This window comes from Sinohyriopsis cumingii, chromosome 2 (assembly GCF_028554795.1).
Source record: "Sinohyriopsis cumingii isolate HCF-2022 chromosome 2, ASM2855479v2, whole genome shotgun sequence".
NCBI lineage: Eukaryota > Metazoa > Mollusca > Bivalvia > Unionida > Unionidae > Sinohyriopsis > Sinohyriopsis cumingii.
Window position 1 is genome coordinate 16,283,050 of NC_142962.1, and position 27,054 is coordinate 16,310,103.

Consider the following 27,054-nt stretch of genomic DNA (forward strand, 5'->3'; position numbering starts at 1 on the left):
ACCCTGTGACGATATAGTGACTATAGGAATTGAACATGGGGAATATTGTGACTGTATACGAACAAGGGAAAGTGAAGTTGTTGTATAAGGACAATATGAATGGAACAGGTGAGGTGACGTCACGGTACTGGCCATTGGTAACAATGTAACAAGGGGCTGACCTAAATACGTGCTACTCAGTAGAGAGACAAATGCAGTAGAGAAATAATATAGACATATATAATGCATACAACACATATACATAGACTGATGAACATCAAACACGTTTATGGCAAAGAGAATAAATATCGTTTCAAGGCATGTGAGTGGCCCTGAAAAAGACATTTGGATATTTTTGTTAACATAATTCCGTTAACATAGAGGGCATCGCATAGGTCTTCTTCCCTTCCTCAAACTTCTTCTGACTTCTGGACCGTAGATGATGACTCTCTTCAGACAGCCGTGTCTCTCCACATAGATTCTTCTTTTCCAAACTCTCATATATGTGATCCTGATGATTGTCCATGATGATCTGACATACTGGGTAAGTCCGTACGGAATAGCATCGAAGATACGAGGAGATATGATTCAATGTTAGTCCACATCTTGTGAAAAGAATAGGTGAAGGGAATTAAAGTGAACCGCTGTTATTTATAGTCGAAGAGCGGATCGAAATGGATTGAGTATTTTTCACCAATCCCAATACACGTTACAATATTCAGTCAGAGTATGGAGTCTGTCTTCCAATCTGAAGAGAGCTGAATGTGACATCACATTCCATATATATATATATATATATATATATATATATATATATATATATATATATATATATATATGCGCTAGCGTCTGTGCACATAACTCAATGCGACAAAGTTTTCTAACATGGACACTCTGTAGCCAAATGCCTTTTCTTCTTACAGATATAGAAAGTATCTTGACTTTTATCTCGAAAAGAGGGGGAGTAGTCAGTCGGCTTGTCTGAAGAACACTTTCGTATGACAGCTCGCAAAGCTCTGATCCGAAGTTCGATCTGTGTGGGCTCTTCCATCTTTCTGATCGGTTGATAGTAAAATGAATACTGGGAGGGAAGACACTGACCCTTTATATAGGGAAGACACTGGTCTGACATGGATATAGGGCCCCATAGCATTTAAAATGTAGCCATTTGACCTTTTGCAGCCCAGATGAAACGATCGCATCATTTCGTGGAGAAAGGAAAAAAAAGTAAGAGGCAGAGTCCTGATTTCTCGCCTCGCACAGACGCTGAAGTCTTGGCTCAAATGTCAGCCATTTTGAAGACGACATGAGTGAGCCCGAATCCAGACCCAGAGAGTGTACACCCAACCAAAGTCCACCAGTAAACCCTGAAAAGTACTACCATATTCGAAAGAGGAAAAGCGCTCCGCTAGAAAATTTAGAACGACAGCCTATACGTATACGTTGAAGCTTAAAGATTTCAAGTCCGATGTACCGCTGAAGAAAGCAGAAGGGTTCATCACCGAGGTGAGGGATTCTTTGTTATCCACACTGAAATGACAATGTGAAGCCAAAGAAGACGATCGCTTGAGACTTTCCATTCATCACGATAGTCTGAAGTACCCCTTTTGGATCGAGTTTAGCAGCCCAGCAGAATTGACACCTTCCAAATTCTTCGACAAGATTCAACGTGCAACAATCCAACGAAAATTTCACATCACCGATGGAAAAACGACACAGTTCATGACCGACGTTTGTCTTCCCAAGTGTTACTGGTGGACGACCTTCGTAGCATCAAGTGTTGCCTTGTCCAAATTAACAAACTTCAAGACCAGATTTGTTTAGCCCATGCAATCGTGGAGGGACGAACGTATGCCGACAAGAACAACACGGCAGAATGGAAACGAGCTTGGCAAACTATTCAAAAATCCAACCGTGCCAAACAACAAAGGGAAGGAGAACTCCTGTTACAGCAAGCTGGCCTATCCAAAGGCTCCACACTACACCTTGAAAGTGCGCCCTCAAGAACTGCGCAAACTTTTGTTGTTTCGAGGCAAATATTTCACAGACAGAAAATATATTAATGTCTATCATCACGATGAACATTTCGATGCCATTACCAGTATCACAGAAGAAAAGTGCTTGTCAACTGCTGAGATTGTGGCCTACTTGTGGACCAGGCATTCATACCAATAGTGCCAAGGCACACATATGTTCAGAAAAGAAATGATGCCACATTTGTCGCCCAATCGTGGACTTGGAACACGAATACTACATTCAAATATACCATTCCAAACATCATCAAGAAGAAGGGAATTTCATCTGTTTCGATTTCGAATACATGCAAGAACACGGTATTCACATTTCTAATTTCTGCGTGGCTCATCGAGCATGAGAGAAGTGCATCCAAGAGCCTATCTTTAGTCATTACCCTCGCTGCAGCAAGATTCCTGGAGGACGTGAAAAAATCTTTCGGGGAACGAACAAGCCTATTCGCCCCATGGATATTAGACCCCATCGACGAAACGTGGCGCCAAGAGGACATCGAATGCTACGGAGATTGTCATCGCCATGCCACGGTGATGGCTCACAATTCTTCTCAGATACTATACAGAACAAAGTACTGAACGTCCGAAAGTGACTTTAAATGGAGACAAACCCATCTACATGCAAGTGGGACAAGTACAGTTTAAAGATTCGATGAGTTACTTGGCCATGCCTTTGAGTCGAATGCCTAAAAGGTTTGGAATGATAGAAATGACCAAAGGTTATTTTTCCGCACTTTGTCAATAACGAGACGAATCAACACGCCGTTCTATCCCATTTGCTTGTGGCTCATTACTACGAACCCGACAACATGTGCACCGAACAACGAGGATCATTCTACGCTTGGTACCTGACTCACGCCTCAGACCCCTTCGACACTCAGGAAGAAATGCTAAAGTAGTGTCGTTCCGACGTGGAAATTTTACGGCGCTGCTGTAGAAAATTTCAAGAACTGTTCATGGCGCACGGAGGGATCGATCCTTTGAAAAAAGTCTGTACCATTACCAAAGCGTGTTCCTTAGTGTACCGCCAAAGATTCATACCCGAAAACACCTGGATGTCATAAACTCTCAAACGACAAATTTGGTCAAACGTCAATACTCGGTCAAAGCCCTACGTTGGTTATATTACTTGTGCGACAAGGAAAACAGATGAATTCAACATGCCCGCAACTGAAGAGCTAAAAAGACCATCTGAGCTTATTCGGTGGATGGTTGGGACTTAGAAAACCCCAAGATCGTGTACGAGTTTTACCAATGCTTATTTCACGGATGTCCGTTCTGTTACACTCAACGAGACACTAAAAATCAGTTTTTACAACGGACCATGGAAGACTCGTACTAGGCCACTTGTCAGCGAAGCTTGAAGTTAGAACAGCAAGGATATCAAGTCGTGGAAATGTGGGAACATTAATACTGTCACCGTTTGAAGACCGACCCCGAGTTTAAACGCATCGTGGAAAGTTACAAGCTGGTCGACCTACTGAACGGTTATTTTCTTCCCAATCATTATCTGAAAATACTCAGACAGCAACAGAACTCTAGAATTATGAACAAAATCAACCAATTTTACTTAACGTTACCGAGTGACAGTTCCATGGAGGTGTTTCCCAACACTACTTTGTGTTTTTACAGGGTCGAATTACACCAGGCAATCCAATTAGATCACGAAGCCCATTGGGAAGTGGCTTTGGTGGAAATGATTTACCCTACATAAATCAAAAACATCACTGAAATTCAAAACACTTTCCAGGTCGAAATCCTGAACGTCCAACTGCAAAAAGGCAGCGTTTGGCAAAGCCCTGAACAGAGAAAAAGAAAGTGTGAAGATTGAGTACCATAAAGTGGCTTGTCGCCTACTAATGAAATTTCAGGACACCAATATGTTGTCCAGGATACCAATATGTTGTCCACAGATGGTAGTACAGAATCTGAGCCAGAAGATCAACAGTAATATGGAACTGAACGAAGAACTCAATTTAATCTTTGTGTATTTGGATATGGTGGAGTACAACGTGGTGGGACACACCTCCGTTCAGTTACTGCGTGTCATTCCTTTCAAAGTGGATTTCTACCACGGTCATTGACCACAAAGGTTGAAACACCTATTAGGTTCACCACGAATTTGGTCATCCTCATTATTTACCCGCCATTAAGTCGTAATTTGACGCTGCCAACGTTGCTATGAAAGGAGATCGGGGACAAAATATTCCATTTTCCAAAGGGAAAGTCAGGGTCAAACTTCATTTTCGAAAACGATTCTCTAACGAGTTGTAAGTCATGTATCCAGTGTACTGATGCTTCACTCGACAGCGTTGACATGGTTGAGGAGATATTCTGAAACTGGTCTTTCCTTCGATGGCCCGGTTTTGAAACTGTTGGTGACACAAGGTTCCGCATTGACGCACGGCAAAGAATTTCTCCAAAATGACATCATCGACAAACAAAACCCCAAAGAAGCATTCTTGAGAGCAGGCAAAAATGTCTTGCTTCAACGGGCAAAGACATTTTGGGCCGACGAGAAACTCCTATAAATGCCCTGCAAGTTACCGAGTCACGTATTCCTGCTTCCCTATCGCCACAGCAAGGACCATTCAGAAAGGTACGACGACGACACCCCTCCAGAGAACTTCACACCCCTAGAGCTAGAATGACCAAAAAAGGTAAAACCGTCCGAGACTTAGACGTTTTTTATTGTTAACAAAACAGAGAGAAAAAAGAAAGAAAGAAAATGATGCACCGAGAGTCTTGAGCCTTTCCCAAGTCGGAACTGGATCTGTTTGCCATGCCACCCGCCATGATGACGATGTAAGAATCCCAATGGGTCGACTTTCATCCCGTCTCCTCTGTCAAGGAGTCAGGATCAGCTCCCATTGAGTTTGAAATCAAAGGACAGCCAGAAGGTTACATTGATCTGAATAGCAGTTACTTGTACTCGAAAGTGAAAGTGATCGACAGACACATCGTCGGATGGTACCGATATAAAGGACGAATATAAAGTTGTCCCCGTCAACAATTTCATGCATTCCTTGTTCATTGGAGTGGATTTGTGCTTGAACAACATACTGGTCAGTAGCAGGGTGGACACTTACGCTTACCGAGCGTAGTTGGACAAATCTCTTGGCGTACGGAAAAGAAGCCAAGAACACCCATACCGATTTGATTACAGATAAAGAACCCAACCACACTGTGGGATTCAACGGTCGACGAAACAAAATCAAGGGACCCAACAAAAATTTAAAACTGATGGATGGTTTGCATTTAGACATGTGGTTGCAAGATAAGTAATTGCTGAACGTAGTGAATGTCCGCCTGAGATTGAATCGTAGCAGTACTGCTTTCCATTTGATAGCTGAGTCTGTCTATTTCAAAACAGTCATTCAAGAAGCCACACTCTACGTACGACGTGTGGAAGTGTTCCCTAAAGTGGGAAACGACATCAGTCACACTTTGAGCAGAATGACCGCCAAGTATTCGATACAACGCGTGGAAGTAAAACTTTTACCATTCCAGGTGGAAATCAATCGATGATCGAAGATCATCTGCTCCATTGACAGTTATCCAGACGTTTGATCATTGGTATGGTCAAAAATACAGCCTTCAGTGGAGCTTTCGAGGAAAATCCTTTTGAGTTTCAGCAGTTCAATGCGTCCAAGATCGAAGTCAGTCGAGATGGCAAAACCTTATGTATCTGGCCTTTCGAACCTGACTTTAGTGACGAGAAGAAGAATTACTTTAGCTCGTACTTGTCCCTGTACGAAGCCACCGGACAGCTAGGAACCAACACCAGTCACGGCATTACCTATGAGGATTATGCAGAAGGTTACACTTTGTGGGCCTTTGGTTTCACTCCAGACCAAGGCTGCGACGAGTGACATTTCCGCCCTATAAAATACGACCAGATTCGTGTGGAACTTCAGTTTTCAAAGCCAATACCCGTAAACAACACGATGAACGTCATCTTGTATGCCGAATTCGACAATACCATATAAATCAACAGTTTGAGATAAGTCATTCTTGACTATTAGAAACTATGGAAGCCTGTTATCCTTCTTTGAATAGTGGAGATTCCTTGGAAATGGAATGGGAGGACACCAAGGAAACAGAACCCTAAAACAGAGACGAAGAGGTCATAGTGATGAAGTCTAGAATGCCAGAACAAGAACAACATTTAGTCTCCTGTTTTGCCAAATACCTAGCATAAACAATTACGGAATTGATCACGAAAGATTGCTATGGATGTCAAAATGATCATCCCAGTCAAATTCATCACGATAAATGTATGATGATGAGTCCAGAAGAAAAAATGGGCGAGTATCTGGAGGACGCTTGGGTTCTCATCTCGGAAGAAGCCGAGTTGCATTAGTGATATAAAGACTTGCGTGATCATTCCTCTCCTCCACTGATTGCTCAAGAGAACCATCACATCAAAGCTCAAGTCTTAGGTTTGTGGACAATAGTGCTAATATTTTCTTCATCAACGGAGTGTTGGAAATTCTTTAGAACATTTAGTGACTTATTTTGATCGTCACTCTTCCAGAAATGATGACAAAGTAGATCGATGGTTTTGTGACCATTTTGCCTTTAGCTAGGAAACGTAGTGTACATCAATAACCCAACGACATCCATTCGTGTAAATCTCACTTCACTTCACATCATCGTCAACATTGTCAAACAAAAGTTTATTTGTTTGAACAATTGTTTGTTTTATTGCTAATTGTTGGTTGTTAGTTGTTTAAATAAAAAAACTGTTGTGTTTTGAAAAATAATGTGTCTGTCGTTTGTTTTCAAATTTTATAATTGTACATGCTCTTTGACTACTCTCTATACCTCACACTAAAATCAACTATCATAGCGTTCCGACCCAACAAACAAATCGTAGGAATGTTTCCCGTTGCGTCCGTGCTTGAACCACATAAAGCGAAGCAGTCTCCAGTCTGACCATCTATTGTTGAATCCTCCTCTTATGAAGATGTGTTCAAGACTAGCCAAGCTGAACGAAGCTTACGTGAATTTACATCGTGTCAGGCAAAACCTGATACCCAATCCTAGAAAGATAGAGAATCTTAGAATGTTGAAAGTGACCGAAGACCTGATAGAAGAGCTCTTCAGAGAGAAAATCAAGAAGTAAAAAGAAGAATGGACGGAGAAGTATAGACTTCAGAGAGAGTAGAGAGAGCAGCATCAGTAACAACAGCAGGAACCAGACAGAGGTTTTGTCGACTGCCGTGTAGACTCGAAAGAGTTCTCCTTCTTTTTCTGAAGAAGCAGACTTTGTCATGTGGGAATGCCTGTCACCAGACGGGGACGCAATCTTAGACCATAAAAGATTGCTATAACTATCCGTCCACAAAAATAGCCATTTTCAGGGCTACGCCAATACTCTAGAAAAGACATACTAGTTCAATCGCCAATTGTATGTTAATAAGTTTCAAAAAATAGAAGTGTGTCTATAAGCATTTCATTTCTTTGTTTATGTATTTTTACAAAAATAGAAGTGTGTCTTCATTTCCGTAGCTTGTCAAATAGTCTGTGTGTTTTTTTTTATTATTAGTGTAGTTAGTGTTTCTAGGCAAAATGTGAGTGAGTGTTTCTTTAAGGTCAGCGTGTTCCATGTTTTTTGTGATAATATGGGCCTTGGAAGTTCTGGTAACGGGGATGTTTTCCTTCACGTCCGCGCTTCGCAAATGTAAACGAAAAGGATCGTCAGCCTGGCTAACCGTCGTTGATTCATCAACTTAAAGACGAGCAGGATTTCGAAAAACTTAGAACTCCAAATGCACATAGGGTATGCCAGACACCTCCTGGGTGAGCATGGAAGCGATCCAGGACTGTGACAGGATAGAAGAGGAGGAGGAGGAGATAAAAGAGAAAGTTAAGGAAGAAAAGAAAAGGCCTAACTAGCCTTACCTCATCCTGAGACAGACCAGCAAGCACCACATCCACTTTCACCATTGCCAAGGCCCGTGATTCCCCAAATAGGAAAATAGGACGCAGAATTGGAGAGCAAAGCCAAGAGTGGGAGCCTCAGCGAACACACCATCCACGGGTGCAAAACAGACGAATGAGACAAGAACAAGTCTTCGTTATCCCTCAAACGGAGGAATGGGATAGTGAAGCAAATCAAGCTAACTCTGCGATTCCAACCACAACAATTAACTGGGATAACGATTGGAGTCGGTGTTGTGTCTGTCGTGCCCGTCCTGGGAGGTGTCACCATTAACCAGCTGCATCTGGAGTTCAAAACAACAGCCCTTCTCAGGACTAACCGAATTTCTACGAAAGAGACTACTCAAGTTGCCAGTCTGTGTGAGTGAGGAATAGTAAATTAAAAACACTCACTCCTTTCCTAATATATATATATATATATATATATATATATATATATATATATATATATATATATATATATATATATATATATATATATATATATATATATATATATATATATATATATATATATATTTATGTGTGTGTGTGTGTGTGTGTGTGTGTGTGTGTGTGTGTGTGTGTGTGTGTGCGCGCGTACGTTTGTGTGGATAGTATATTTGGGGTTTGTTTGAGTTCTCGAACGTTTGTGTGGATAGTAGACTGTGTGCGTTCGCGTACGCTTGTGTGGATAGTATATTTGGGATTTGTGTTTTTCTTCTTTCCGTGTGTGGATAGTAGATTGTGTGTTTGTATGAGTTCGCGTACGTTTGTGTGGATAGTAGATATTTTGTTTTTGTCCACTTCCCGTGTGTGGATAGTAGATTTTGGGGTCTGTATGCGTTAGCGTACGTTATTGTGGATAGTAGATATTGCGATTTAGTGCTCCTTAATATACCTTTTACGGAGCCCCACAACACGAAAAGGCTAGATTTAATACCATCCATTTTTCTTATGTTTTGTACAAAAAGCGGGAAACCAAAGTCATTACATGTAAAGCATGTGCATTACATTTGCGAAAGCTAGCTATGAAAATAACTATATCATGATAAACCTGGGGTATGTATTTATTATTAGCAGTTACATCTCCGTTTCAAACTTTGCTGGATTGTAATGATTATTTGTTGATTATGGGGCGTCAGAGTTGGAAGGAGGAATTAGTCTATATTTGTGAAATGGTATGACAAAATGGACTAGTTTGCAAAATGGACATTCCCATACATATTAAAAAAGGATAATGTTTTGATATTTATAGGTATAAATGGTTAGTAACTTGAGACATGATTAATTCTTAGTATTAGGATAATTTAGTGCTTGGGATCGTGTTTTATACTGAATGGCGTGAAGTAAATATATTATGCTCGAAATTCTTTGTCTGCGTTTAAGAACCTTTTGGTTGACAAAGGCTATGGTCTTCAGGTACTTGGAAACAGAAGAAAACAGGAACTGTCAACCCATGTTCACACATGTGCTTGATTCGCTCGATAGTGAAAACATTTGCGAGGAATAGACAAAGAAAATCGAAGTTCATTATGCTAGATATACATCAAGTACTTCTCCTTCAGTCTTCATCACTGATGGTCATCATTTGTATATATATATATATATATATATATATATATATATATATATATATATATATATATATATATATATATATATATATATATATATATATAACTTAGAATGATACTCGACTCGTCTAAGACACTGTTGAACATAAGATCACGTGTGGAAGATAAATGATAGCAAGAATCATACCTATTTTTTTTAATATAACGGCAACTCACAAACACATACACACACACACACAGAGATATGTATCTCAATTGTCATCCTATTCTACTCACATAACAGAACAAGAAAGGTCAACTGAAAGTATATCTGCTAAAAGTTAGTAACATGTTAAGAAAAAGTAAATATTTTAATAAAGAAATAAACCTTAGCAAATATAGGTGACTCGTCTAACAAATCACCCATATAGTTCACTAAAATTGCGAATTTATATGACAATAAATGAGAGAGAGAGAGAGAGAGAGAGAGAGAGAGAAGTACGACATTGATATATAGAAGTAGAGCATATCGCTTGAAAATTACATAGCAAGACATCTCACTGGAATAGAATATAGCGAAACATCTCACTGGAATATTATATACAAAACATATCACCCGAATAGTCTATTATCAAAAACGTTTGAATATTTTGTTTGTACATTATAAAATGTCATATTTGTATATATAGTCGATCCTGCAGTATGTCGCAGTTTCACTGAAACGCTAGTCATTAGTGGTGAAAGAAGATATAAATACAGGTTTCCTTTGCACTTCCTTTTCTTGACTTATCGATTTACAGCTTTTTCCGTTTTTATGCTAAATTAAGAAATACATTTCATGGCTGATGAAAGGAGACGCATGAAACCGAGATCCATGGCTTTAGACTAGATGATAGTAAGGCTAATGAAAGTTTAACTTCGGTCTCACCATCCGTGTCAACGATGTCTGAGTGAGTTCGAACTTCTGTGTGTTAGTTTAAAACAAAGCCACTTGAAACAATTTGTCGAAGTGTTTGAAATAATCAGAATCACTCAGATATGACAGCCAGACAAGATAAATATATGTTGTTTTAGTGTGTCTGATGCTCTGCACTGTTTTCACCAAAGATTGCATACAAATCAGAGACAAAACCTTGCTTTAATCAAATGCTTTTTCAGGACTATTTTGTTTGTAATTTTGTTATAAGCAATCTGTGGAAACGTGAAAACGCTGGATCTCGTATAGGACTTTGAATGCGACGCGAGTTTCTTCTGTAGGATTTTCAAGTCTAAGCGGCCCTTATTCCTCATTACACTTTGACTAAGTGTTATGATTGGCTGACACACTGAGCCAATAGAAAACAATCAAAGCATTATGTTAAATTTTGTTCGTGATATAGAATGGCGAGTTTTTAATCTGGACTGTTCGTAGTGGACTGGATGCGTAAATGAACGTCTGAGTGACTGATTCGACTGTGCTTATGAATTCGAAAGCATCTTCACAAACTCTGGAAAGAAAATGAAAACCATGATAATGGCGTAATATTGACTTTCCACTATATTCGGGTCCATTTTATTGTGATCCTTGAATCTAAAATAAGCATTCCTTTTGTAATCATTTTAAACCAGAACAATTAATATTGGTTTTGAAAAATAATTTTGCTAAATTTCAATCACATTCCCAAATTAAAGTCATTATATATATATCTTTCGTTCAGTCATATTAGATCTGTCTGACAACATCACACACACACACACACACACACACACACACACACACACACACACACTATGAAAGACCGCGCAGAATACCCTATTTTTGATATCATATAAATTACCGCTCCTACCCCACAGTGCGATTGCAATATAATTTGAGCAAGGGACATAATTCTTTTCAACATGTAAATATTAGTTTCCATTATTGGTTTTAGCGCCGATTTGTGATTTAATAGATCACAGGAGTTTCTTACTAATATTTTTTATTATTTTTGCAAGAGACATATACATGCTCACTTAAATTTGTGTTGCATTACAAGATTAATTCCCTTTTATGGCTTTAAGCAGCGCCAGTCCACGGTCATGTACTTTTACGTCTGCATGAGGCTGACGGTCACACTTAGAGATTCCTCTTATGTAACAAATTACCTCATTTTATATATTCCAAACGAAGACGTCTTCTTATATTTTTCAGAATTATGAGCCCTCCTATACCGGTCCGTTTTCACTCTGGCGGAATTTACCATAATATTTTAAGAACTGGGTTTTACAAGCGTTTACGTACATGTAAAGCCACAAGCTGAAAGGCATGTCATTGCGAGCCGAGGTGACTAATAGCAACTTTTTACTTGCGCACATGAGTAACTTAGGGTTTTTATGTTTATAGAGGTGGTTTCAAAACGTTGGAATTAAATGTGTCCTTCGGGACAAAATTAAAACAGTATATGTCTGTTTGAATACGGTTTGTGTGTGTGTGTGTGTGTGTGTGTGTGTGTGTGTGATTTGGATTTTTAACATAGCTTTAAAAAATTCAGTCATATGGCTACGATGTCTGCAGTGTGTCAGTTTACAGTGATTTCTAGCAATGGGTTATCATGCCGCAGACATGTAGCATTATGTCCCACCCAGTCATATTATCCTGACACAAGGCCGACCAGTCCTACCGGTAACATATTAATGCTGAGCGCCAAGCGAGGCAGCTGTTAGTACCATGTTTATTAAGTCTTTGGTATGAATCAGTAGGAGTTCGAACCCATGACCTCCTGCATCCGATGCGGAGGCTCTAACCACATAGGCCACCAAATACGATTGAAGGCTTACGTGTATTTATTTGCTGATTTTTTTTTAAAAAGTTCTTAAGTACGCTAACCGTCATATTCTATGCGACCATCTCCATCGGCGTCTGCATCGTTGATCATTTCGTCGACCTCTTCTTCCGTCATTTTCTCACCCTTAGTAGTCATAATAAGACGCAAGTGCTCGGACGTGATATAACCCTTTCCTTCTGGGTCAAATACCTTGAAGGCCTCCAGAACGTCATACTCGGATTGTGTGCCGTTCAATTTTTGGGACATTATGACACAAAACTCGTCAAAGTCGATGGTTCCATTTCCTGATGTAAAGAAGAGACGTTTTCTTTCTTGATTACGCAAGTAACTAATCTTGAGGTAAAACCTCAAACTTGAATTTAAGATTCATCACTCGAGAAGCATAACCGGAGACTATTTCTCGCATACAAAATATAGTAAACGTTTTAGATCTTATCAAATGACAAGCAAATAATACAATTAATATATGTAATTCATGTAAAGCTGGTTGACCTGAATCTTGAGTACAAAACTCTGCATCCACTTGAATGTATGTCTTATATATTTACATTTTAATAATTTCTTTACTCGTCCAGTCACCCTCGAAGAGTATTTGTTTGTAAATATAGCACAGACAACGCGATAATAAATATTCCTTGACAATTTGCTACAATGCTCTATCATTATAAAGGCTTAATGCTATTTGCAGATAGAACAAAAGTAGCTTTATAAAAATACAAAATAAAATAGGGCATATTTCAATCTCATCGATACACAAGGATATACAATGGCAAATCTTTTTTTATAACAAAATATTAGCTTTCATGGGAGTAGGAATTTACTTACCATCGGCGTCTACCTCGCGGATTATGTTTTCAATCTGTTGTGGTGAAGGGTTCTGCCCTAATGACCGCATCACGGTCCCTAGCTCCTTCGTGGATACTGTCTCATCGCCATCTTTGTCGAAAAGGGCGAAGGCTTGTCTCAGTTCTATTGTCGGGAAAGTAGAACTTTAAATCATTCGTACGCATGTATGTATGTATGTATGTATGTATGTATGTATGTATGTATGTATGTATGCATGCATGCATGCATGCATTCATGTATGTATGTATGTATGACAGACTGACTAACTGACTTTATTTTCTCTTCAGAAGAGATTTGATTCAGTTAATTTTTCGTTAATACAGAAAAGCTAGGAACATCGCTTGCCATTAATGGACTTACAGTATGCTATATATATATATATATATATATATATATATATATATATATATATATATATATATATATATATATATATATATATATATATATATATATATATATATATATATATATATATATATATATACATACATACATATATATGAATATATGAATACATACACACATACACACACATATATACATATATACACACATGCACATATATATACACACACATACATATATTCATACACATATACATACATGCACACATATATATACATACACACATATACATAAACACATATACATATATACACATATGCATACATACATACATATATATATATATATATATATATATATATATATATATATATATATATATATATATATATATATATATATATATATATATATATATATATATATATATATATATATATATATATATATATATATAAAGAAAGGTAAAGAAAATGTATTTATATATGTATGTAGTATTTACGGCACATCATTACAAAAGTGGCTGTGTAGTGCCAACCAAATGTTCAGTCCGAAAAATGTAAATTAAATTGAACAATAACATAGGAAGTTGAACCCTTCTAAAAACAATTTAAAATGCAGTGTAACAAGATACAATATGAAACGTAAATACGTTAAAATTCTGTACGTACATACATACATACATACATACATACATACATACAAAAAGACACGTATTTAATTCAAACTATGCAGATATTACAGTGGGACTACATCTTTCTCTCTCTCTCTCTCTCTCTCTCTCTCTAAACTGGTGGCCCAGTTTTGTTGCTGCATCCTGTTCACCTGAAATCTGTTCTTTTGTAAGCTGGCTTTCCTGAAAAAAGAAATTAAAGGTTTATTCTGTCTCTGACACTTTCCCCTTAGTTCTTCCTATTCTTGACTCATGTCTAACGTGCTGCAATATATTGCAGTAATACGTTGATTACCAAAGTTCCTTACTGTCTGGTAGTTTGGTAATACGTCATTCATTTAATGAGTTAAGATAGTTTGATTTCGATTCATTGTAAATAAGGTAAGATATATTGATCATAGTCCAGGAATTAAACTAACACTCATATCATATTGTACATGTTTAGTTCTACTTCATTTTATTAATTTTTTTATCGATTTTATTTAGATTATCTTACTTTTAAAGGGGGATTTTCTGTTCAAACACATTTATGGTGGTTCTAATGGCATCCATGCTTCGTGATTTGCTAGCTATAGTACCCACATCTATTCCTAAGATTTTCTGTTAAGATGGGATACATTCAAAATGCTAAATTTAATGGGGAGACAACCCCTTAATAACCTTTGCACACAATAGTGTGCAATAATACTGAAAACGAAAGACTTTAGTGATAATAGGGTCATTTCAGTGCATAACTGAAATAGAAATGAATGTCAGCTTTTGCTAGAGCAAAAAATATGGGTAAAGTCTGGATTTTGTGTGTGAATAATTGTAAATCCTGTCTGTCTGTAAAGGTGGTCTTCTCTCGAGCGGGAAGATGTTATTACATTATGTAAACCCTTTGTTTAATTTCATATGACAAGTATAGTAAGGACTGATTTACGTGTACATGCACGTACACAAATATTCAGTCTGAAAACAAACCAGTGATTATGTACGGATCACATCACATGACACGTTTCTGTGTTCTAATTGGCTGACAACTTTGATCTTTTATTTTTAAAGGATTGTATGCATTTCCCCTATAAACCAGGGGTCTCAAACATGCAGCACGCCCGCCAATCCGTTTCCTGTGGGCCACAAAATGATTGGCGTCACAAGGTATCATGAAAGATAACAAAGTTGGTGTGGTCCGCAGTACATTGAAAATGCCCTCATGCGGCCTTCAGGATGGTTTGAGTTTAAAACTTACAAGCTGTACGTCGAGGAGAGCAGACGTACTTTGGGTGCGCTCTATATCAACTTGAAACTACTTGTTATATCGTCGGCAATGGGACGTACAAAGCAAACCATGTAAAGAAAATTACAGATTCTGAAAAAGGAACTAGGATTACAATTAATTACAACTGACATTGGATGGCAGAACAAGGAATGAAGTAGATGAATCAAAAGGAAAATAAATCATAACACAGAAAAGTACATGTACAGATATAAAACCAAGGTGAACTCAAAGCACGTGAAACACGAGAAAACATGGTGGGTAGAAATGAACTGAAAATTAAAACCTAGAAAAATTATTCAAGCTTAGGCCAATTGAAACACATGAAGGGAGTTTTATTGAGTGTGCATATAAGGAGGGAGCACAAGAGCTGGACATGTCACACATACCCAGAGAGAAAATACCGGGATCATCAGCCGTGATGATTGCAATTAAAGTACTAAATCCGGACTACGTAAATAGATTGTGCTTAATTAACCGTATTGGATACAAAAGATATATCATGAGACCGAAAGTGAAAACACCGATACTACTTTATGGAGAGATATATTTAGGAAAATAAAAAGTCAGGGTTAAGGAACCAATGCCTATTTTAAGGAAAGTAAACAAACAAACAGGAGAACTACATTTGACTGATATTCCCCTGGAAATTCCATTAGAGGAAGTGGTGAAACGGTTCGAAGAGAAATTCAACATAAAAGTAATAACATTGAGACTGGCAACGATCCCTCAAACAACAGTATACAGTGGGATACGAATATTAGAAATTGAAAAAAGCAAACTGAAAGAAACAGAGAGCTTTCTTCATTTATGGATTCCTAGCAAAAACATGGTATAAAGGATGTATCTATGACCACAAATGCAACAGATGTGAGAAGACAGGACATACACGCTTTAAATGCCAAACAAATCAGCAGACACAAACAGACATTAGAGAATCACAAGAAAGGAACCAACAACAACAACAAAAACAACAACAACAGAACCAACAAGGGATTGTAACTGAGAACAGGTAACTTCAGCAGCAAGAAAAACCAACTCCAAAACAAAGGCAGAAAAATCAACAGCAACAACAAGGACAAAAGCAACAACAACAACAACAACATGAACACCAAAATCACCAGAAAGAACTGGTACAGAGACAAACAAAAGAAATGCATCAAAATGAGCGAATAAACAAGACTCTACAGATATCAGAAATACCACTTAACAACAACAGGGAAAACAGAACCAATGCTCCTAGTACAACCAACAACGATTTCAGAACCAGCACAACTAGTAAATGCACTAACCAAAACAAAAACAATAGAAGAACAAACAGTACAAGAAAACAAAGAAGCAACAATTAACACTGGAGAAAGGAAGATACAAGAGAGCACTGCAAGAGGCGAGCAAAATGCCAGAAAATATATACAAAAATCAACAACAGCAAACACAGAAACTCGAGAATCAAACAGAGAAAGAAAGAAGAGAAAAAAGAAGACGGCATAAAGAAGAAGCGAGAATGGCAGAGGAATACCTGTTAGACACTGATGAATGTTTCGAATGAAAAAAAAATGTATAAAAAAATTAAAAATTAACAATTACAAAAATATATTATAAAATGAAGAAAAAAAGAAGAAAAAAAGGAAAACAAATTAAAATGAATGAAAATATAATCAACAAAAAAATGTATTAAAAAAATAATAAAAATTTATTGAAAAACTAATAACACTTTCCCAAACCTGTATAATAAAACAAATCATACTTTATAAAAACACATACAAGATAGCAACCATTAACATGCAGGGCAGGAGGGCCTCCCTAACTGGTCTGCAAAAATCAAACAGGTGGGACCACCCTCCCACAAAAAAAAAAGTTTAAGACCCCTGCTCTAGACTATGAGATGCAACACTTGCTTACATGAAGTGTGCCTCTTGCAATAGGCAGTATTAATACGTGCCGACGTTAGATAACGTCACGTGATTCGTGAGATGTGCAAAATCTAATATTATCTTATCTCTTTGGCTGGGGACACCATACTCCACGAAACACTATTTGATTACTGTTTCAACGAGAAACCCAATAATATAATAATAGCCAATACGTGTTTTCGTTTTATTTAATTGTCAAAAATGTGGATAATGTAGCACATAGTTCGGTACACTTGACATATAGTGTGTGCAGTTTAATATATTTGATATGACATCATCACTTTATGTGATTTTGATTGGTCGAAATAAGCCCTTGAAATGATCATTCAGTATTATCTTTACTGACTGGCCAAGGCCGTGGGAATTTTCCTTATCCCCATCTTCTGGGACTTTTTATTTTACTATTACTATCAACACTTCGGAAGTCATGTACTGATTCAACTGGGAAAATGATTACGTCTGACGGAATATGTCTAATTTACCACACAGGGTCACGTTACATATAAAACTAACGGTATATTCAGTAAATGGATAGAAGCTCGGGGGGGGGGGGGACTTGTAACAGGAACCCCACTCTGTGCCAAAGGCATGCGTAGTCCGAAAGTAAACTTATAGAAAAAATTATCAACTTTCTGGCGACTATTTTTCGACTCTGTCGCCCAAGGGGCATTGAAAAGAAAAGGGAACGTCTGTCGGAATATGACCAATATACCAGACGGGATCATTATAAACAAAATTTTGGGTATTAGTCAATGGACAGTTCCCAACTTAACTTGTATGGGTGAATAACCTCCCCTGTTTAGCGATGAATGTTTACATTTTCAGGTCTCCCAGCTAACAGAATGTTTTCCAACTATAGCTATTTTTTGCGGTAAAATAGCTACAGTGTGTTTCTTATTATGTTATGCAATTCCGACTCGAAATAGAAGTTGTCAATGTCTATAGTACTGTTCCAAAAATAAACTGTCTGGTCACAAATACATTAAATCCGGAATTTCTGCATTCAGTAATCAACCAGCTTATATATATATATATATATATATATATATATATATATATATATATATATATATATATATATATGTATGTATGTAGAGAGAGAGAGTATGGCTCGCCCAAGCTAACATGAGTCAAAGATTCGACATCATACCGTACCAGGGTTTTCAACGCAGATCCACTCTTGAAAATGATAACCTGTGTCAAATATTCTATTGATTTGGAAGGAAAGTTTCTCTTTGAATCATAATTGGTAAGACATCTGATTTTATTTGATATTGATTATAGAACTGTACATTATTAACTACATGTCTGGGACTATTTTTGGTGCAACGTTTGATTCCGAATAAACGAAACTACTCCTTCTTCTTTCTCTCTAAACTGTTTACATTAAAATAAAAACTATGTGATAAACAGAATCACAAATTGGTAATGATATAGTATTAAATTCATGAAACTCGTTGAATAATTTCTAGATTTTGCTAGTCAACGATAGTAAAAGATTGACGTTATTCAATTCGTTTCATAAATTCAATATTAAATCATCACCCGTTTGAGATTCTCTATTTCGTGAATGGAGTTAGGTGGTATATGCATCACAGATGTGTTTGCTATTCTTAACTAAGTAAACAAACAGAACAAAACACAAACTTTATTAAGCATTAAATTGCAAAATCTATTTTAGCAACAGACCATATTTTGAAGAAAAAAAATGCATACCTATGTATTTAAACGAATGTATATTTCCTATTTACATCCGATTGGTTTCCATTTAATTTTTCACACCTGTCAGCCTATTAACATAATATTTCATTGAATATATTGGAATATAGTTATGATAGCGTTCCAGTGTATTACCTATAAAATCATGATCAATATCACCATTCTGATGAAAAGGTACTATAACGCGTTTTCTCCATAAATCTGAATGAAGACCACTTCGGAAAATAATATTAAAAATATGCACAAGAAAATTATTCATAACATCAACTGAGTTAACAATCAATTTGGATATTATATTATCGAGCCCTGCTGGTGCATTTCTTTTCAGCGATTTAACTGCCTTTTTACATCATTTGGTAAAACATCTATATATGTAGCGATCGATTATTTCTCTGTTGTTTGGAGACAGGACCATCGTGTTGTGAATTGTTGAATGGAGACAGGACCATCGCGTTGTGAATTGTTGTATGGAGACAGGACCATCGTGTTGTGAATTGTTGTATGGAGACAGGACCATCGTGTTGTGAATTGTCAATTACTGATTCATAAGAACTGTACACGTTTTTAAAATGTCGACAAAAGTCAAATGCGCATAATTTTGTAGATTAATTACTTTCCTTGTTATATTATTTATTGATCTCTCCAAAAGCCTCCATAGTTAGATTTAGTAACATTGATTAGTTTGATGCCTTCAGTCAGCGTATACTTCTTCGCAATCTTCTTAAATGTATCATAGCGCAATCTATTTTAAAAAGATTCATTACAAAGTTTAATATCTATCAAACTCGTTTCTATGTACTTTCCAACTAATACTTAATTATCCACTATCCACAATCCCACATTATGCCATCAGTGTGCCGTTTCGTGGCTATATGCATATAGCCAGGATTTATTTATAAAGTATTACACACACACACACACACACACACACACATATATATATATATATATATATATATATATATATATATATATATATAGAGAGAGAGAGAGAGAGAGAGAGAGAGAGAGAGAGAGAGAGAAACCCCTCCAATCGAAACCTCAGGATAACAGAATCGCCTCTAGACCGAAGTTTTGTTTGAATCCGAACATTTTCTTTTTTTAATATCATTATTTTTCCCCTGTAAACTGAGAAACATCGACTCAAAACACCGAAACAAAGTTCGATCCCAAATTTCAATTTTATGTTAAAAATACCACAAAAAACTGAAACTCAGTTGAAACGTTGAAATATAATTAGCTAATAAAATTCTGACACATGCTGGAACATATTAATTAGGGTTAGCAGGTATTGTAGTGGTAGTCATGTGATCTGTGAAACAAGGATCCGGAAAATTTTCCCATGCCACGTGTGGTTAAAACAACACTTGACACTCGCGCCGACACAGATTAGTTCTGACAATAGGCTAGTTCGAAGTTTTTGTACGATTCAAAAGAAGCAGCTTTAAGGCTAATTACATGAAGTAATATCTAAATGTTTATAGGTAAGTCATTTAATAGAGACTATTCTTATCGGCTGATTATCTAATTGTGATTGATGCTATTCAGTTATATGCATCATGAATAGAATTGTGTTTACTTCTTTGTTAAAGAATTAAATATAAGGGTTTTATTAATCGGGCAAATGGCCTCGCTTTAAATGCTTTGCCGACGGAGACCGACAAAGCATTATTCTAACAGTCAGGTTCACTCATCTGATTTTCAATAGAGAAAAATAATTACATACATGTATATAACTAGCTATAACTATCATTTGTCTTCACTCACAACAGTTATGTTTTGCATTTTGCATGCAGTGCTGCGGATGAGACGGTAAAACCACTTGTAATCGGCAAGACTAACAAACCCGTTGCTGTAAGGACATGAATGTTACAAACTTGCCAGTGACATGCATGGCTAACAGGAAATCGTGGATGACTGCATAGATATTTATTAAATAGATAAATAATATATTTAAAAAAAAAAATAGCAAGTCAGCAGGAGAGACCAATTATTATGTTCTTCGACAATGCTTCATCACAAGGACCTAATCTACGTCTGAGTCTCGTGACTTTGAACTTGTGTTGCGCTTTCACGAAAGTAATAAGGTCGATGATGAGAGCGATAAATATTATGGCAAGAATGTATGGTATGAGCATCATAACAGTAATATGACATACCCTGAGATTTTTGAGCTTCTGATAGAGATCTTTTTAGTAAAATCACGATCGCTAAGAATAACCGTTATTTGGCTCTTGAGTCTTTCCCACAAGTCACGCTAGCTAAAGAACTGTGTAAGACACAGCAGACAATGCTCCACGCCTTCTTCAAGCTAAGCATTAACATTATGAGTTATATAAACATTGTGCAGTATCGTTCATAATTTCAATGGACTTAAAGAAAATAGGACAAGCAGCTGCCTCACTTGGCGCTCAGCATTGAGACGTTAATGTTAGGACTGATCGGCCTGGTATCAGAATAATGTTACTGGGTGGAATATGATGCCACATGCCTGTGGCATGATCACACCCAGTGCTAGACGTCACTATAAACTGTCACACTACATACATTGTAACGATATCATTAATACTTTTAAAGTTACATTAAAATTCTAAACACCACACACAAAAACACAATGGACTTATAGTAAAGTTATACAAGTAGCTTGTCTCAGTTTTCGGATGTTTCTTGTGAAGAGGACAATACTTTTATGTCGAGCAACTGTTTGTTTTTCTTCATGTGACAGGATACTATTTTCGGTAGGAACGAATTTTTCAACAAAGTCTTCATTAAATGCATGTATTTAAAATAATATAAAAATAACAGCTTTCTTAATGGTGTGCACTTTAAGACACACACACACACACACACACTGTCTCTGTCTCTTTCTCTCTCTCGTCACATAAACGCTCAAAAAGAGACTTTTTCCATACCTGCAAAAGCCTCAGTAAACCGAAAACACAAAACCGAAGAAAAAGTGGGGTCCCAATTGTTTTTAGGCTTTGAGGAGTTTCACTGTATCTGGGAATAAAAACGCGTGGGCCTAATAAACCAAATATATACCAACTCAAGGAAGAAGAAGAAGGAAAACGCCCAAGGCAAATAGACCTATTCCACTGGCCAATTTTAGCTGATGCATATAGCTGTGCAATATATTATCCTGCCAAACACATCATACAGGTGTACAATTATATAGGTGTGTACTTAAAGCTCTGCTTAATGAAAGAACAGACATTGGTATAAGTGTTGTTGCCGATGTGTTTGTTTAAATAGCCAAAATAGGGGGTTCTGATAAACCCTAACAACTGTTTCAATAGTTACTAGAAGGCCTTGATACCGATATCTCCACACCCACCAACCCTCATTCATCCAAGTTAGATGAGCAGCAGTAACTAGTTGCATTATCACTTCAAGTAATTAGTTCCATTATCTCTAAAATAACATACCTAAATTCACTATACAGCTTTCTCCCAAACCCGTATGTGAAGAAAATATACATATATGCATATACAGTGCTTCTCGAAAGTATTATTACTTTACATATAAACTATTATTGTACCTGTAGGTGAGTATCTTTACATATTGACTATTGTTGTACCGGTAATTGAGTATCTTTACTTATTAACTACTACTGTACCAGTAATTCATTATCTTCACATATTAATTATTATTGTACCTGTATTGAGTATCTTTTCAAATTAACTATTATTGTACCTTTAATGGAGAATCTTTATTAACTATTATTATGTATTAACTAGCATTGTACCTGTCATCGAGCATCTTTGCAAATTAACTATTATTGTACCTGTAATTGAGCATCTTTGCAAATTAACTATTTTTGTATCTTTGATGGAAAATCTTTACATATTAACTATTATTACGTATTAACTATTATTGTACTTGCAATGGAGTACCTTTACATATTAACTATTATTACGTATTAACTATTATTGTACTTGCAATGGAGTACCTTTACATATTAACTATTATTACGTATTAACTATTATTGTACTTGCAATGGAGTACCTTTACATATTAACTATTATTACGTATTAACTATTATTGTACTTGCAATGGAGTACCTTTATATATTAACTATTATTGTACCTGTAATTTAGAATCTTTACACAGTAAGTATTACTGTACCAGTAATTGAGTATTTTTGCGAATGAACTATACCTGTAATCGAATATCTTTGCAAATTAACTATTATTGTACCTGTAATTGAGTAGTTTTGCATATTAACTAGCATTGTACCTGTAATTGAGTATCTTTTCTTATGACCTACCAAATTATGAAAAGAAGGAAAAGACTGATAGGATACAATTTATTCTGACCCACCATCCAGACAACCACAAAGTAGGTAAAATCATCGGGAAACACTGGCCCATCGTGGAGTCGTCGGACGCACTAAAGTTAATCCTCACTAACAAACCTGTAGTCGCCTACAGGAGACCAAACAACCTCAAGGACATCCTAGTCAGGGCAAATCTAACACCAACCACTAATCAAAACCACTCTAGTCAATCTGACCCCTGTGGCAATAAAATGTGCAAAACCTGTCAACATATGATAGATACCAGGACATTCTCTAGCAAGTGACTAGAGAAAAACTAAACATACATGGTCCAAACAAAGCGGGCAAAACAGAGAATGTAATTGATATCACCACATGTAAGATTTGTAGCATTCAGTATGTCAGAGAAACTGAAAAGCTACACAAAAGGATCAACCTTCATAGATCTGACTGGATGACAAAGAAGCTGTACAAAGGCCCAGTCACAGAACTCTTCTCCTCCCCTGGCCACACTTTCAGTGTTATAACACTTATTGCAATTGCTCACAACTCCAGCTGACGTTCCCAAACCAGGAAAGAAAAGGAATCTTATTGGATACGCCACCTTAAAACATTGAAACCAAGAGGTTTAAACCAAGAAGACTAGAAAAAAACAACTGTGCACAAATAAAATTATCTTTTGCAGCCGACACATTTTCTTTTAAATAATTCTTTAAATTTGCTTAATAGCATATGGCCACTAGAACAAGGAAATATCCGGGATATAATTTGCGCTTACATAAATTTACATTAAATAACAGATGTCGTTATGGCTCATCAATTTCTAGGTCAATACAAATATTTTCCAGTATCAGCAACAAGCTGAAATACACTATTTGAAATATAATAAAGTTAAAAGGTTTAATTCCTGTAGAAACATCCATGTAAAGTTTCGCAAACATAACCGTTTTTCTGTTTTATTTGTTTGTCTTTTCTATGCTCTGTATTTGCCTTTGAAAAGAACCATTAAAGAGTCGAAAGCGCTCATTTTATTATCATCCCATTTTAGTTTCTCACTAAATTTATTATCACTGTTAGGAACGACTTTCAATAGTGACGTATTTTACCGATTTTATATTTAAATGCAGTGGCGCATAATCTGAGTCACTGAAGGGCAGAACACAAAACTCTTCTGTGTATATTAAGTATTGTTATGTTAAAAGGAAATAATTTACTACACCCCAACCATTTGTTCATCATAATTCAAATACTAAATAGCTTTAGCTGTGGTGGTTTCAGCAAAATAAAAAAAAATGATTTGAAGAGGATAACTTTGCAAGAAGTCGGATAAAATTAGAAACAATCCGCGAAATTGCTGCCATTGTATCAAAGATATGTATACAAAGGAAATAATTTACTACACACCAACCATTTGTTCAGCATAATTCAAATAATAAATAGCTTTAGATATGGCGGTTTTGGGAAAAAAAATGAATTTAAGAGAATAACTTTGCAAAGAGTCGGTTAAAATTAGAAACAATCCGCGAAATTGCTGCCATTGTATCAAAGGTATGTATACAATAAAAGAGTGTTCTGTTACTTACCATGACAGTTTTCTCACAGTGTGGTCTTGTTCTTGTGGAAATCGACCATATTTTGAAGATAGTTAGACTAATAACGGTATCAACTAATGAACCCTCTCTGTTATTAATGCTATACAATTTCACAGTATTGATAGGATGCTATTGTTTTGTAACATGCCACGGCTTAATGATTGCACACAAACAATGAATTGTGCAAGGTGTTAGAACAATCGTGGGTCTGCCATTGTCCCTGGTCCTACATTACTACGCATTACACAAGAGGCTAAATTGGTCATGATATCGGTCGCCCTGGCGAGGTATTTATTTTATTCATTGGCAAAATTTCAAAGCTCTTCTATTATTGCAGACTAAAATATACAAACAGAAGATATAAAATGCAGAAATATTTAGTGAAATAAAAATTATTTATCAGAATTTTTTAAAATTCATAATTATTAAAATAAAATCTGCTATATGACTGAAGTCTGAGTTATTTACCATGCTCCCTTAAGTGCTGAGATGGGGTAGGGTAAAGTGGGGTGGGTAGAATGATCACGGCAAATTTGAACTCGTACGTTAATCGACTCGCGTATCATTTTTTTACATTCTGGTGGCCAAATTTTTATGCGTAAAGATAAAATGTTTACTCCATACATTTTTTTTTCCTGAAGCAGATACGGTTGAAATTGTTAGTTTAAGTTACGCAAACGTCACCGAACCACATACAAAGCTGTTTTGAATGTTCGTATATCCATGAAATTCTCTTTTTGGAGTAACACATTTCTACTGGGATGACAAACACCGTATTGCTGATGTGGATGTCAATGTGTCTAAGAAAGAGAAAAGTTGCAGAGGAATAACACCACGACGATAGTTTAACCAGTTTCTGAAAATTTAACAAAAATGACGTTATTTTAAAAGAGAAAAGAAAAAAAATGAATAACTGCCTTACTCTTCTAACTGTGTTTTCTTCGTAGTAAAATGGCACCAGATCAATATGTTCCAAATACAGAGACGGTCTTTTAAGGATCAGATATTGCCAGATTCGGGCGAGATGCCCGCAGGAAAATAAAAGTCTCTTTAGTCAGGAAAAGATTACGCCCAACCGTCACGTGCCGGATTTGCCAGTAAATGACTGCATAGTGTGGCCACTTTCAACCATATATATGATAACGTGACGGTGATCGTGGTGTATACCCCAACAAACGAAGCCCCTGACGTAAAGAATGTTTTTGTCAGACACTGGAGGCTACGATGCGTATTGGGACTCCATAGTGACACCATCAGCTGCCTTCGAAGTCGATGCTGAATGTTCACAATGGTTTTTTATCAACGGCGGCATTCGGCAGGGATGTACCATCGCCTCGTACGTTTTTTTGCAACAATAGACTGGACACTGGAACGAATGGTGCTCTGGATTATTTCTGGACTAGTATTCTCTTTTGTCTAGAAGCAATTTGGACCGCACTCATTTTTTCCCTAGTGAAAATTATCTTTACGTAGAAAACCATAAGTAAATTTTGATTGTAAACTGTACTATAAGGTGAGTAACTTTGTATTTTATTGAACTGAATGTATTCATAGGAAAATTTTAATCCTTGTAATTTGTCCAATTTTCTATTTTGTTCGACTTTGGTAAATAAAAGAAAACAATAGTCACAAATTTTAGACTTCTCTACAAAATTATTATGACGCAACTGACCATTATGACTTTTCTGCTGTGTTTACATACCATGCTTGGTAAATGCCCATCCATCTCCCTTGTGTCACGCAAAGCTTGAGTCTTTGTTTGTAGTCCTTACCTGTGCCATTACCAATCTAGCCAAGATCTCAAAAATTGTGTAGAAGTTTTATGCAATTTTAAGATTACTTGGTTCTACGACATTATTTCTGTCAGTGGTAAATTTCATTGTATTTCCGTGGTACGTATTTTATAGCTACATTGCCTACTTTGTTCCCTCAATAGTCTGATGATTGCATGCTACACGTTTAAAAAAATACTGGCGATTTGCCCTTTGAAGTGCGTGTTCTTCGACGAAGAGTGTTTATAACCAGAATGCATGATTTTAATTGCAAATATTTTCAAGCATTTACTTCTGAATTCATTCATATGCAAATTTATAATGTACCAATAATGCCAACAACAGCCATTTAAAAACAAATAGGTT

At 36.5% G+C, this 27,054-nt stretch overlaps 1 protein-coding gene across 1 annotated transcript; it reads right to left on the reverse strand.

Annotated features, from left to right (window-relative positions):
- Positions 1 to 9,689: 9,689 nt before the first annotated feature.
- LOC149804379 (uncharacterized) lies at positions 9,690 to 24,985 on the reverse strand. The gene is made up of 5 exons (XM_089932613.1): positions 24,908 to 24,985; positions 14,311 to 14,341; positions 13,117 to 13,260; positions 12,333 to 12,575; positions 9,690 to 10,974 (listed from the first exon to the last, which is right to left on the reverse strand). The coding sequence occupies exons 1-5, from the start codon at positions 24,908 to 24,910 to the stop codon at positions 10,946 to 10,948; spliced, it is 450 nt and encodes a 149-aa protein (XP_089788739.1). The 5' UTR covers positions 24,911 to 24,985; the 3' UTR covers positions 9,690 to 10,945.
- Positions 24,986 to 27,054: the final 2,069 nt, after the last annotated feature.

Excerpts from the sequence above, each read along its gene's own strand:
- LOC149804379 (XM_089932613.1), bottom strand. Across the intron at positions 12,576-13,116 it reads CCGCGAGGTAGACGCCGATG|GAAATGGAACCATCGACTTT; the intron begins GTAAGTAAATTC and ends TCTTTACATCAG. Across the intron at positions 10,975-12,332 it reads TGGTCGCATAGAATATGACG|AGTTTGTGAAGATGCTTTCG; the intron begins GTTAGCGTACTT and ends TTTTCTTTCCAG.